Here is a 13,036-nt window from a genome sequence, read left to right as displayed (position 1 = left end):
CGGAAACACAGATCCATTCTTAACTGTGCACTGGCACAAGGGCACCACTTCAGTATCGCATTTAAATGATGGCTAATGATGACTGAGCAGCATAACTGAATAGTTCTCCTTATTGCATCCTTTTTCACCCGTGGGATGGATTTGGCAGTCCATAAAAATGTAAGTGCATCCCCTATAAAGGTAAACACACCACATGTTAGCGGACTTGTTCCAGCCTGTTGATGCCTGGAAATGCCCCTGGTAACATGAACGTGTTCGTGCCGGCGATGTCAGTCTCCACAGACCTACTGCTTTTTCTTAAAGTGCCTCTTTAATGCCGGTGACAGGTAATCCTTGCAGCAGAGGGATGTGAGGGGAGGTGAGGAAGCAAGAGCCACTCCTCTGCAGATTGAGCTGTGAGCGGGGTTGCTTTCTGCTCTGAGACATCAGTAAATGAACTGGTCTCTCTGGTACCCCAGCAGGGACTGACTTGGTGTCTAGGTGACAACCACCCGTGCCATAGGATAAGGCTTTTCAGCTTTAGGCCTGGAGAGACTGTGCCTCCTGTCTCCTACCCCAGAGAGCTCTGTTGTCATTCATGGGGAAATGGCGCTGCGCCGGACAATATTCTACATGAATACAGACAATGAGATGTTCCTGTCAAGTACCTTCCTGCCCAGCTAGTGGCTGCTGCTCCAAAGCTCCTCGCTGTAGGAGCACACAATATTAACGGTGCAGTGATGCTGTGTCTTACCTATTGGGCCTTGAAGGTTCCTCATCAGGCTGGCAGCAATGCACGGTGATCCCTTGAAGGGGACAGAGGTTGCCGTTGGTCTGGCCTCGGAGTACCTGGAACGTAGCAGTGTTCTCCTAGCTCTGTTGCACATATTTTTCCTTTGCTCATTTCCTCTTAAATCTGACCCTCCTTATGCTCTTTGCTGCTGAGAAGTCCTGTGCGCTTCCTGTTTCATTCTGGAAAAGAGCGAAGCTGAGTTAGCAGAACTTAAACTTTAAGTGAGGAAGAACCAAAGAACTCAGCTTGAGCAGCGGTGCTGGGATAGAAACCTACCGCTGGCAGAGGTGGGACAGGTACCGAGTGAGGCAGGGACGCTGCTGCTGCTCTGATAATCCCGAGTTGCCTCTGAATCGCATTGTGTCCTGCTGTGAATGAGTGCAAGGTTTGCCAAGAACAGCAGACGGAGTCTTGCCAGGCCAGGCGGTGAGGTGAGGGACCCGGCTGTGAGTTTGCTCCAGCAGCTGCCTGCAGCGCAGGGGCACGCCGAGTTCGTGAGATGTTCCCACCACTGCTGTGTCCCAAGAGCCAGCCCAGGCAGAGGGGGACCTTCTGTCCAGCATCCCTCAGCAGGGTCCATTTTCAGCATCAGGTCCTTGTCTGTGCCTGCAACAGACTCTTTCTCGTCTGGGCGATGAGCATAATGAAAGCTGCTGCAAAGCTGCTGTTTTCACCATTTTTGTCTGATACTGAAAACTTAAGAGAAGAGGTATTGCAATGCCATGATCTCCTGGGCCTGAGTTTTGCTTCCTTTCACCTGCAAAGCTGATTTTATCCTTCTAGATCGATAGAGGCCCACGTGGCAAGGAGATCTTGCTGCCTTTGAGACCTTAAAGGTCTTGTTGTAGAGGGCAAACTGTCCAGAGGCCTTACCTGGGCTTGGCGGGTCTGCCTCCTTCCGCTGGCTGCTGAGCAGCTGGTGGTGGACTTCACCCTGCAGTTTGGACCCCTCGTTCTCTCCATGGCGGCAGCCTGCGAAATACCATGTACTGAATGTTGACAGGGTATTAAAGTCCCGCTTAGACTTGGCCTGGGGGTTTGTTTGGGGTTCTCGGGGATTGGGGAGGGGGGAAAGCGGTCAAACTGTTGATGTGAGAGGAGTTACCAGTGCAGGTCATTGTAAAGACAAAAGCCTCAGCTCGCGCCGGTCAGCAAAACTGTGCTGGTGTCAGCAGTGCCAGCTGGGTGAGGCCCATGGAAAGCTTCCCACGTCGCAGGGAGATTCGGTTAGATGCCACTCGATATCTCCTGCCATCAGTGCAAAGTTTAAACTATGCTCCTGACCTTGGCCAAGAGTTTGACCTACGTTATTGCGGGGACAGATTTTCAGCAGTTTCTGGCCTCTGCGTTTAGGGATGAAGTTTCGTTTAAGTGATGCGAAATTTTCCTGAGGAAAAGGTGCGTTTGTGGATCTATTAGAGCTCAATCTTCCTTGATGCGTCTGCTATTATTAAGGGTAATGACCAGCCTGGGAGATGCTTACGGAGAGTCGGGTACCGCTGTCACGCACAAACGTCTTTGACACTGTGTTCCTGAGCTGTGACAGCAACCCAGGTCTTGCAGTCCGGTTCTTCTGAACTGGAAGCCAGCAGATCTGTAGACAGCTGCGCTGGCCACTAGTAACTGGATTCAGGATGGTTTTGCAGACTGATCCCAAGACTTCCCAGCGCGACGGAAGCTCGGCGGTCGTTCAGTGAGAGGATAGCACCATCTGCTGCCGGTTCTGAGTGTGGAGTTAAGCATTGAGCGCGATGGAGAGAGTTTTGCTTTTAATGGAAACTGTGTTCCTCCTGTCTCTGTTCCACACCATCTCGGGTTTCTTTATAAACAAAAGTTTGTGTTCTGCTACAACATGCCGCTTTAGAACAGGCAGGTTTTGTGTAGTGGAATTCTTATTAAAAACTAAAATCAAGCCTTCTCGTTCAACATACAACAGTGATTCAGATAATAACTTCTTTAACAGGCGCTCTTGAGACATCATAAGTTGCAGTTCCTAAGAGCGATGGACTTAGTGCTCTGCCAAATCACATATTAACCTTATTGTGTTAGTGATTACAGACCAAGTGGAGGCCAGGTGCTCATGTGTGCTTCGGAGAAATGTGATAAACAACCGGGTTTGGTTTGAGGAATTAAAAGTAGGATTGAAATCAAAGACAAACTAGTTCCCCTGGCGTAGCTAATAGCTAGAAATCGGATGGGTTTGGTACTTCAGTTTGCAGCTATTGGGAACTTAACTATGTGATCCACCCTCACTTTGGGCTGAGCATGTAAACAAGAGCGTTTCCCATAAATTATTTGGCCTCCCCCCACCCCATTGTAGTGAGAAAAGTAAATGATGTTTTCTCCCAATTTCACGAAGTAATGCAAGTGATCTATTGGGGAGAAGGGTTCTGGCTTTCTAGTGAGACCGATTCCTGGTTGTTTAATGGGTTAATTAAAGGGTTGTTTAATGTATCAATTAGAATACTGATGAGAAAGAAACGTTCAGAAGAAGAGGCCACCGGGATTGTTGGGGCAGCAGAGAGAGAACATATTTTTTAGCTGAACTGACCTGAACAGCGTTAGCAGTTGGGATATCGTGGGCTGGAAGCACAGAATGTCACCCAGAACATGAAGCTGTCAAAATCTTTGGAGGATCCGTACTGGCAATGATGTTTTCACTTACTTGGGCAGGGGACTTACTACAGTGTTTGGAGGGTGGAAACAGGGAGGCTGTTCTTTCCTCATCCACGGGCATCTCTATGCTTGTCATTGCTTAGAATGTGAAAGGAACAACAAAAATAGAGCGAAATTCTTGTGAAATTCTTTAAACTGTAATTTCTCTTCAGCTTCCAAAGAGGGTTTTGACACGCCGTGGTGTCAGAAGCACTGAACTCCTGTTCCATTGTTTTCCTCATGTGCTGGGTGGTTTCCAGCCCTTTGGGGGGCTGCAGACCACATCTTTGCTTTATTGTAATATACTTTTCTGTACAGCCTGGGTTTTATAGCTCTCAATAGCATTTAACATTTGCATCTATATTCCTGTTGCTCTGAAAGACAGACATAACTGCAATCCAAGCAGGAAATTTTAAACCGAAAATTAAACCTTGTCCCCAAGCCTTTCTGCAGGGGATTAGCCAGCGGTCTGTTTTCACAGAGCAGCCGGTGTTAGGAACGCGTCTGTGCTTTTGTGCAATGAACCTGTCATTAGGTTTCACAGCTGCAAAAGCCCCCCTTGGGTTGCCTTTCTTTTGGTTACTGGGATTACTCTAGCACTGTCCACCTACCATCAGCTATACTAGTAAAATACTAACTACTCAGAGTGGCATGAAAACCGGGGAAGTGTTCTAGGTGGAATGGCTAGATATACCCAGTGTAACTGCAGCGGTCCTGGGGCTGATAATTGCAGAGGGAAACTTTGGTTGTGATTAGTGGCTGACTCCCCCAGAAGCTTGTCAGACCCGCTTGTGTGTCCTGAGCTTGTGACACATGGTGAATTGTCTCTTCCTCCAGAGCTGACATGAAGCCTTAAAAACAATTAAAGGGTGATTCGGTCCTGGTGTTTCTTCTCCCCGCGTCTTCAGAAGCGAGCCGCGTTCCTTCTTGTTATGCAAGGCTGTTGTCCATAACTTCACCCTCCCTCCTGTGCCCAACTCTAACCTTCTGTTGTGAAGGGCTCTGGGTCTGCACGTACAGAGATCACTGTCCACTTGAGGGGCCAGTAAGTTTGTCTAACTGGAGGAATCATTAATATCTAGAGGAAACATCCTTTGTAACACGGCTTGTCTTTTCATTTAGTTTTCAAAATACCTCGTACTCTCTGTGTTTGCTTACCCGTTTCGCCTCCTGCTATACATAGGCAGCTGTAGCAAATATGTCGTGGGTTCGGGTGCCTCTTTGTCTTGAGAAGCTAAGGATATAAATGGCACCCAGGCCCCAAAGTCCCTGTCTTGAAGGCGAGGCTGGGGTCACAGTGAGAGATTTAAAGGAACCAATTAGGCTTTTTTTTTCATTGATCAGCTTGGCAGCCAGAGCTGAAGTGACTTACCTGGCAGTACGCTTGAAAGCCTCTGGCAACACTGAGGACCTGCCACACGGAGCTTCTACTAGTAGGGAAGCAAATCCTTTCTTCTCAGCTGAGGCTGTGTCTCCACACAGTAATGGAAGCTTACAGACAATCCAGTGCCTAGTGAAACCACTGGGAGCCGTTCTCCAGCTTCAGCTAGCTCTGGGCTAAGGCACGGGTCAGCGCCAGTGACATCCTGTAGATGTCCTGGCTGTCTTGGACAAAGAAAAACTACTTCTTGGTTGAGTCAGGGCAGCCATAGTGGCCTGAGCACGTTTTGAGAGAGCGCCGGTTGGATCCGTAACAGAAAGAGGAAAAACAAAAGAGCAAAACCTTATGATGGCGCCACTCAAATTGCTGGACGATAGATCAAGTCTTTATTGTGTCTGTTACCGAGCTGTGTTCCCGTGGCCTCGTTTGTTTCCCAAAGTCAAAGGAACAGTAGGAAGCGTGTGGGTATTTCTGGATGGAGATGGGTATTACAATGAAATGAGATTGCAAGTGTGAGATTCACAGTCACCGGTTTACCAGCTTGATTGTTTTTCTGAACAGTGGCCTAAACCTGTTGCCAGGGCACTGTGTGAAAATTTCCGGTGAACTTAATGTCTAACCTAGAAAGGAATGCACTTGGTCATTTCTCTATAATGTTTTGAAATGCCCAATGCCCATATTCTTATCTAAGTATTTCTTCTTCTAGGGAGCCCTGAAAGCCCAGAGATGTACGTTTTTAACTTGACGTCACTCACCAAGTCTGAAAACGTCTTGTCAGCTTCAGTGTATTATTATGTTGGTGATCTGCTGTCTGCAAAGTGGAACTGTTCCCAGCCCAGAGGCGGTTCTCGTCATGGGCGCAGGAAACCTGAAGTTCAGGTGCGTCTTTTGGTTTGGACCTTTCCTTCTGTTGGGAACCAGACTCGGAGCCTGGAACATTTCCTGGTAAATGTCTCCACTGCTCACCAGGATGTCCTTGCTTGGCAGTGGAAGGATATCACTGAGCTCCTGGAGGAAGCGAAGCAAAACAATGAGCTCCTGATTGGTGTCAAAATGGATCTGACCAGCCATCACCCCTGGAAAAGGACACCTTCTCGCTATGAGCCCTATGTTCTGATTTATGCCAATGATTCCGCTATTTCGGAGCCAGAGACCGTTGTCTCTAGTTTGCAAGGGCATCGTCATCCCCTGGCAAGGGTGTTTCCCAGGCCAGAAAACCACGTGAGGAGCAGCGTTGGGAAGCGGCGGCGAAAACGCTCTGCAAACGTCCTGTTGCCATTGCAGAATAATGAGCTTCCGGGAGCCGAGTACCAGTACAGTGAGGATGAGAGGTGGGAGGACAGAAAACCCTACAAAACCTTCCAGCCACGGTTAGCAGAGAGGGCAAAGAGTAAGAAAAAGCAGAGGAAGAGTCATCACCAGAAGAGCCAGACTCTCCAGTTTGACAAGCAAACGCTGAAGAAGGCGAGAAGGAAGCAGTGGAACGAGCCCAGGTATTGCGCCCGGCGCTACCTCAAGGTGGATTTTGCAGACATCGGCTGGAGCGAGTGGATTATTTCACCTAAATCCTTTGACGCCTATTACTGCTCTGGGGAATGCCAGTTCCCCATTCCAAAGGTAGGGTCTTTATCGGTTCATTTGCACTGTCTGTTACCCTAACTACGCTTTTTCTTTCCTGTGTCAGTAGAAGGCAGCTGGTCACCTGTTACACGTTCAGACCTAGTAAATAAGTGGTACCTTTGTCCCGTGCCGCAAGCAGTAATGGGCTAGGAAAAAAGCAGGCTGGTAAAGGTAATTAAAAAAATATTACGTGGCATTAGGTTTTTGTCCAGAACCCAAATCGCCATAAAACATTTCCTGAGTAGTGCTTACGATGTGTGAACTTGTTATTAACCTGTTTAATAAAGGTAATGCAAGCCAGATCCAGAAAACTGCTTATTAGACAGTAATCACTAAGCCTCAAAGGAGTCTCCGCTGCCAGACTGCACGGGATCGTGCAGCATAGGACGTGAGCCTCGTGAGGCGTGCCTGTGACAAGGACAGAGAGGCTCTGTGCAGCTGTAGGGGGGGTAGAGTGTAAGCAAAGGAGTCAAATGGATCACTTCTGTGATAGACCAAGTGGATCCGCAAGCAGTTGATCCCGCCCAAGTGACTTGTGAAATATCCTCTGATTTCTGTGAGGTTGTTGGTGTGAGTAGGAAGAAAGGGTGTCGTGCTCGTAGCCTTGTGGCTTAGGTGGGTGAACTCTGCTCATCAAAATCAGATGCATCGCGGTACCGCTGGAGACTGCCGAAACCTGAAAGTAGGGTGCAGCGTTTGAGGGGTGCGCACAAATAATGCCCACGGGAAGAGTCAGTAGAGGTAGGGCTTTTGGTCTTGCTGTAACCTCGCGTTCCAGAGTCATTATTCTTGCCGCAGTGAAGGCTTAGCAGTTAGTTCCAAAATGTGCGTGACATCTCAATTGCTTCAGGACCTGAGCGAGTCCCCTGTCGAAAATGACAGGGCAAAAACTGTCCCCGAGGGGAGGGACCCCAGAGAAAGCAAGCTGAGGAAGGTGGGCATCTCTCTTTGAGGGGAGAGATGACTTAACAGACTACTTCCAACTGCAGTGGCAGGCTTTCAGTTTTGGGATCAAAGGAAAAGGAGAAAGGGGACAGGAAGAGACAGAGTCGTTACCTTTGAATACACGGTGTGGGACCTTTTACTTTATTGTGGATGGGAACCGTGCTCTGTCAGACCAGTAACTCTGCATACAGGTCAAATTTTAAAAGCACCTGACCTGGACTACTACTTCCATTCTAACTTGAGGGTCACATAAATTATAATAAATCACGAAAACACCTGCTGTATCCCTCTGCTTAAGATTGGGTTTCCGTTTCCAGTCACAGCTCTAGTTATAGAAACCTCATCCCAGCCATGAGAGACTATCGCTCTGCTTTTTGTTTAGGAGAAAATGGTACATGGTACTTCAGCCGGCAGCAGAGCATTACGGTTGTTTCGATGCCGTGCAGCTGAGTTTTTGCTGCCACGTACTCAGAGAGAGCTTGTTCGTTAAGAGAACAGGCTGCTGAAACCCACTGTGAGTCTGGTGCCCTGAAACCAGATCGGTAGGTTTCTGTCCAAGTTGCAATTCAAGTTGTTCCTTTTGTGCCTTTTTTTTCAATTGGGAAAACTGAAAGGGCCTTGTTTTCCAAAGAGAACGAAAAGAAAAACTGCGTTAAACGGTGAAGCGAGTGTTTTCTAGAGCCATGTGCTGTTCCTGAGCCAGGTGTGGTGTCTGGTGCTATTAAAAAGACCACATTTGCAAAATGATTCTATAACCACCAGGCAGTGATGGCCTGATCTGTGCCCGTGGGTATACAACGTTCCCCTGCTGAGGGCAAGCTCCTCGAGCTGATAGCCTGTTGGGTAGAGAAGAACAGATGGGGCCTCTCTTTCTGCCTCCAAATTTTCTGGCCTTACCCTTTCCCTGATTTCAATTAGCAGGTTTGACTGCCGTCAAACCCACACCCGGGGCTTGAGCAATGCCGCAGAGCATACGGACCAGGCAGACCCTCTCCTGGGTCAGGATCAAGAGCTGGTCACCGATGCCACGTGCCCTACTCCCGACGCACCTCTCATGAGATGCAGCGGGGCAGCTAGTCTCCCAAGGATGTGTGTGGCTTAGCAGGCGCAGCCTGAGCCACGGCCGGACTTACTCACAGACCTGGCAGTTTGGAGTCAGCTCGGCACCTTTTCCTCCCGGCCTCCCCTGCCTCTCTCTCCCCTCCAAAAAGCGGATCTCTGCCTGCTTTCTGTCACCGTGTGCTGGGCAGAGCACAGCCTAGCTCGCCCCCCTTGTGCAGGGCGTTTTGCCGTTCCATACTTGGAGGGCGATTTTGCCTTTTTGAGGAGCACGCGCCTGCGGATTTTACTGCAGTCACTGTAAAATTCCCAGGGGCAAAAGCAGAGTGATGCCAAAGCTGGTTATCCTCAAAATGCACCTTGACCCTGAGGGCCAGGGATAAAGGGTTCCAGACAGGCTTCAAGCCGGTACGGAGGGTGCTCTGCATTGTCCGATGCCTGTATCAAATAGAGATCAAATCAAGTAGACTCTTTTATCATGTGATGACAGAATGGGCTGTTCCCACTGGGAGCCGAGGCAATACACGAAATCAGTTCTGCACCAGTCAGCGTTTTAGTGGTAGAGATTCCGTATCTGAAGGGAAGGGGTTCTGGGAGCGATACCCGAGCGTGGCGTATTTGGAGGCCTCAGCAGATGTTTTGCCTTCTGGGGTCTGATCAGCAGGCTCAGGAGGTCTGACCGGCTCCAGGTTATCTTTGTGGAGAATGTCACACTGCAGCTGAGCGAGGAAACCAGCCTGGATGCCACCGGAGCTTTCACTTGCTTTTGCAGCCAGGAACGATGCAGAAATCTGAATTGTACGCACTGATTGAAGATGGTTTTAAAATCCTTATCGGCTACTGCAGAGGAGTGCAGGTATTCTTGAGTTCAGAACAAACAAACAAACGCCTTTCTTGAGATGAGCTCCCTAGATAGAGAGCCATGTCTTTGTAACCGTGCCAGGACACCTACGGCCGTGAGGAGGATGGTGTGTTTGTATTTTAAACAGCGTATCGCCACACCCCTGCATTTCCTTCACCTGATAAGCATGACAGCAAACTGAAACAGTAGCTGGGGGAAAAGGTCAGGCTCTGTATAATGTCTTTTTAAAGGGACCCGGTTCCTCAGGATCCCTGAGGAAATTCTGAGCCTCGTGGAGGATAGACCAAAGCAGGGGGTGTGGGGATTGGCACCGTTTGTTGTTCAGCCTTCCTGCAGGCAAACTAGGTGCCTTATGAGAAGAAGAAATACATTCAAATTATGTCTGACAGTTACATAAAGAACAGCTGAATGCTCCCCAGGGAATCCTTTTCAGTCAAATGGTTCCAGTTCTCCCCTCAGACTAGTTTCACCAACTTGGCACAGAAAAAGTCCTTTCCGATCCCTTTCTGTTGGAACTGACAGAACGGCCGTCTCCCTAAGAAAGAAGGGCAGTACTGTGCGTGTTAGTCTTGAGCTTTGCTGCCCTAAGCAGGGTCAGGTTAGACATCTGTGTGTGTCATCAGCCGAGTTGTAAGCAGTTACTCCTCAATATACCGACGTGCTACACAGGCGACACGAGCCAGGATCTCGCAGTTATTCCTGTGCTGCTGGCACGCAAGGTTGTGGTTGTGAAGACGTGCACCTCGCCCAGGCAGACACCTAACCCTTCAGACTGATTTTTCCAAAAACAAATCCTCTCTTGTACAGCTGACAGGGGATTTGGAGGCTCAGTTACTCACTCCTATCACTGATGATGTTTACTGCAGATGAGAAGCAGTTTGCCTTGGAAGAATGAGTAAAATAACCTGGCCTTGCATGAGAGCAAACGGGAACAATTAGCATCGTGGCCTGAAGTACTCCTGCTCTCCCATCTGCACACATTTGATGCACTTCTGTTGTTCCTGAGGCTCTCAGGTTCCACCAGTCAAATTTCCCAGCCTACAAGTCATGTTTCTTTTAGCACATTGACCACCTCCCTGCTGGCCGAACAAGTTTCATGACTCGCAGCCCAGGTGCAACTTAATTCTTTCAGAAAAGACTACCCTGACTTGTAGGGTCACCTTGCTGCACAGCGTGCTGTGGCACCCGGGCATTCTCCTGGGAAGGCACGTCCCACAGGGAGCCCCAGGCCCTGTCCCCGGCAGGACACTCAAGCTGGAAGTGGTGGAGCAACACTCGTATCCAGTGGCCAACAGAACCAGCCCAGCTCCTCATTCCCGGCTGCTGCCTGGGGGCAGCTGTGGTGGCAGCTGGAAATGGCCGTACAATAGAACATTCTGTTCTATTGCATGTGGGTCCCTTGGAACCGGGGGGCAGTTACATTTTCTGCTGTGTCTTTCTCTTGCAGGCCTTGAAGCCATCCAACCATGCCACCATCCAGAGCATCGTGAGAGCCGTCGGGGTTGTCCCGGGCATTCCCGAGCCCTGCTGCGTTCCCGACAAAATGTCTTCTCTTAGTATCTTATTCTTTGACGAAAACAAAAACGTGGTTCTTAAGGTGTACCCCAACATGACAGTGGAATCCTGTGCATGCAGATAACATCTTGGGAGACTCTTCTGAAATGCAGAGGTGATCAACTGCGGGGAGGAGGGGGGAGGGTGCTTCATGGTATATCTACTCATCGTTTGCACTGCCAATGCATCTCCTTTGGGAAAAAACAGAACGACACATAGACAATTCCCAGCAGAGGGTGGAAATGGCATGGATTCTGAATAGCAATTCCAAGGGAAGAGAATACGAGACTTGTTTGGAGTGGACCAAGGCACAAGTCTTGGCAGTGGAGATGGGCTGTTTCTGTTGACAACAAGAGAAACGAGGAATTAGCAGAGGACTCTTCCTGAGACTGCCTGTTTTCATACACGACTTTGGAAGCAGCCGTAGCTGTTGGTTTTTGTCTCTGTTCTTGGGGTGACTAATGGAGTGGCAGATCAGGAATATGCTATTCTCCCTTTTAAAGACAAGCTTTCTGCCTTAGGCTACCAAGTAGTGCAGCAAGGGGAAAAAACAAATCCAACATCCTCAGAGCCTTAGATTATCCAACTTAGGCATCCTGTCACTGACTGCACATGTGTGTTGGTTTTAATAGACATAGTCTCTGTAATTCAGATGTCCCCTTAGATGTCTGTGCTCTCGGTGTCGGAAGAACCAGAACACAGTGCTGCTGCCAGCATAATTGTGGTAGCTCGAAAACAAAGACTTTCCTTTCACACCACTGTGGAAATCCAACACAGGCCAAGAGTGTGAAAGTGTCACACGCAGTCAGGCGGCTGGGTGACGTGTTCACAACGCGTGTTCTAGAACACAGCTGCAAATAATCTTGTAAATCGTGGGAGCTGATTCCCGACATGAAATTACTTGGTGCATAATTCTTAACTGTGGGCCTTTGCTGCAACTGTTTGATCAAAGCTGCCTCTGGTTGGTGAGTTTTGGTTGTTACATCAATCAGATAGTAGGGTTTTTTCTTGTCTCTGTTCACTTGTACGCTGATAAACTACTTGTACCTATGCCGCCAGCAGGAAAGGACACACATAACAGATCTCAGGCACTGTTGTTCACAGAAGCACTCGAGGCAGAGTGCTTTCTGAGGCATTCCTTTTCCAGCAGCACAGTCTGTAGAGGATGGTGGTTTGTAAAGCACTGTGGGCTGGGGAGAGCAATGTTTGAGTCTGTGCTGAGAGTGTCACCCAGCCTGTTCTGTATCGCTGTCACTGGCTCTCTGAAACATCTGTGTAAAGGGCCGGTGTTCTCGGGGAATAAATTAATTCCCCGTCATGGTGAGAGTGAGATTCTCCACTTTGAAGTCAGCTGCTCCTCAGCATGGTGAAGGTGACCACAGCTGTCCCATAGATGTGCCTTTTGGCAGCTTCCCGTGGCTGTTTGAGGCTACTTTGAAGCCTAGGTCACTGACTCCCATCTGGAGCACCCAGGAGCCATCAAAATGCAGCACTAAGTGTGAGGCTGTGTACGTTTAGATGAAGATTTGTGGGATCTGCTTCCAGTTGCAGGAGCAAAGTCAGACATGCTGAGTGCAAATCAGTGGACTTAGGAACAGGAGGTAGAAAGCTGTTCTTTTCTCCTGGATGAAAAGAGAGTTGCAGACACTCGAGAGCTTTTCACGGCTGTGTTGTGGTAAGGAAAATGAGCCTGTCTCTCTTGCATGGAGCTGTGTGGGCTCCTGTCCTGACTTCAGCCACAGGCAGAAGCAGTGCTGTGCACAGATGCCCGTACCATAGGCCTCACTTTCTAACCCACCGGTCCGCTCCTGAGCCTGCTGTCACTGGGACAAGTGGGGGCTGCCACTGGCTGGGAGATGCAGAGGTTGGACATGCCCTGGCCCACCCCTTGGATGGTCGAGGAGATACCCAGGTCAGAGTAGAGGGTTGGCAGCCAAGCTTCCAGCCTCCGCACTCCAGAACAGAGGGTCTGCCTCTTGAGCTGTATGCTGAGTGTTACCCACAGTTAACCGTCGAGAAGTGAGACGTTTTATGCCCCTGACTTGTTCTGCAGTTGTGTGTGTAAAGGAACCTTTCTGCATACAGCCCTGTCTGGCACCAGTCGTGTGTTAACCACACAGGCGATGGTTTCTGTGTGTAACTGGGTATGAGTAGGGACCTCAAAGTCATTTCAGTTCACATGATTAGT

The 13,036-nt window shown here is 49.2% G+C and overlaps 1 protein-coding gene across 1 annotated transcript; it reads left to right on the top strand.

The window, feature by feature from the left end:
- Positions 1-585: 585 nt before the first annotated feature.
- BMP3 (bone morphogenetic protein 3) lies at positions 586-10,933 on the top strand. The gene is made up of 3 exons (XM_010137759.1): positions 586-643; positions 5,515-6,425; positions 10,742-10,933. The coding sequence occupies exons 1-3, from the start codon at positions 586-588 to the stop codon at positions 10,931-10,933; spliced, it is 1,161 nt and encodes a 386-aa protein (XP_010136061.1).
- Positions 10,934-13,036: the final 2,103 nt, after the last annotated feature.

The sequence above is a fragment of the Buceros rhinoceros genome, unplaced genomic scaffold (assembly GCF_000710305.1).
Source record: "Buceros rhinoceros silvestris isolate BGI_N320 unplaced genomic scaffold, ASM71030v1 scaffold31766, whole genome shotgun sequence".
NCBI classification, from domain to species: Eukaryota; Metazoa; Chordata; class Aves; order Bucerotiformes; family Bucerotidae; genus Buceros; species Buceros rhinoceros.
Note: the sequence above shows the minus strand (reverse complement) of the source record. Positions and strands in the feature narration are given on the sequence as shown.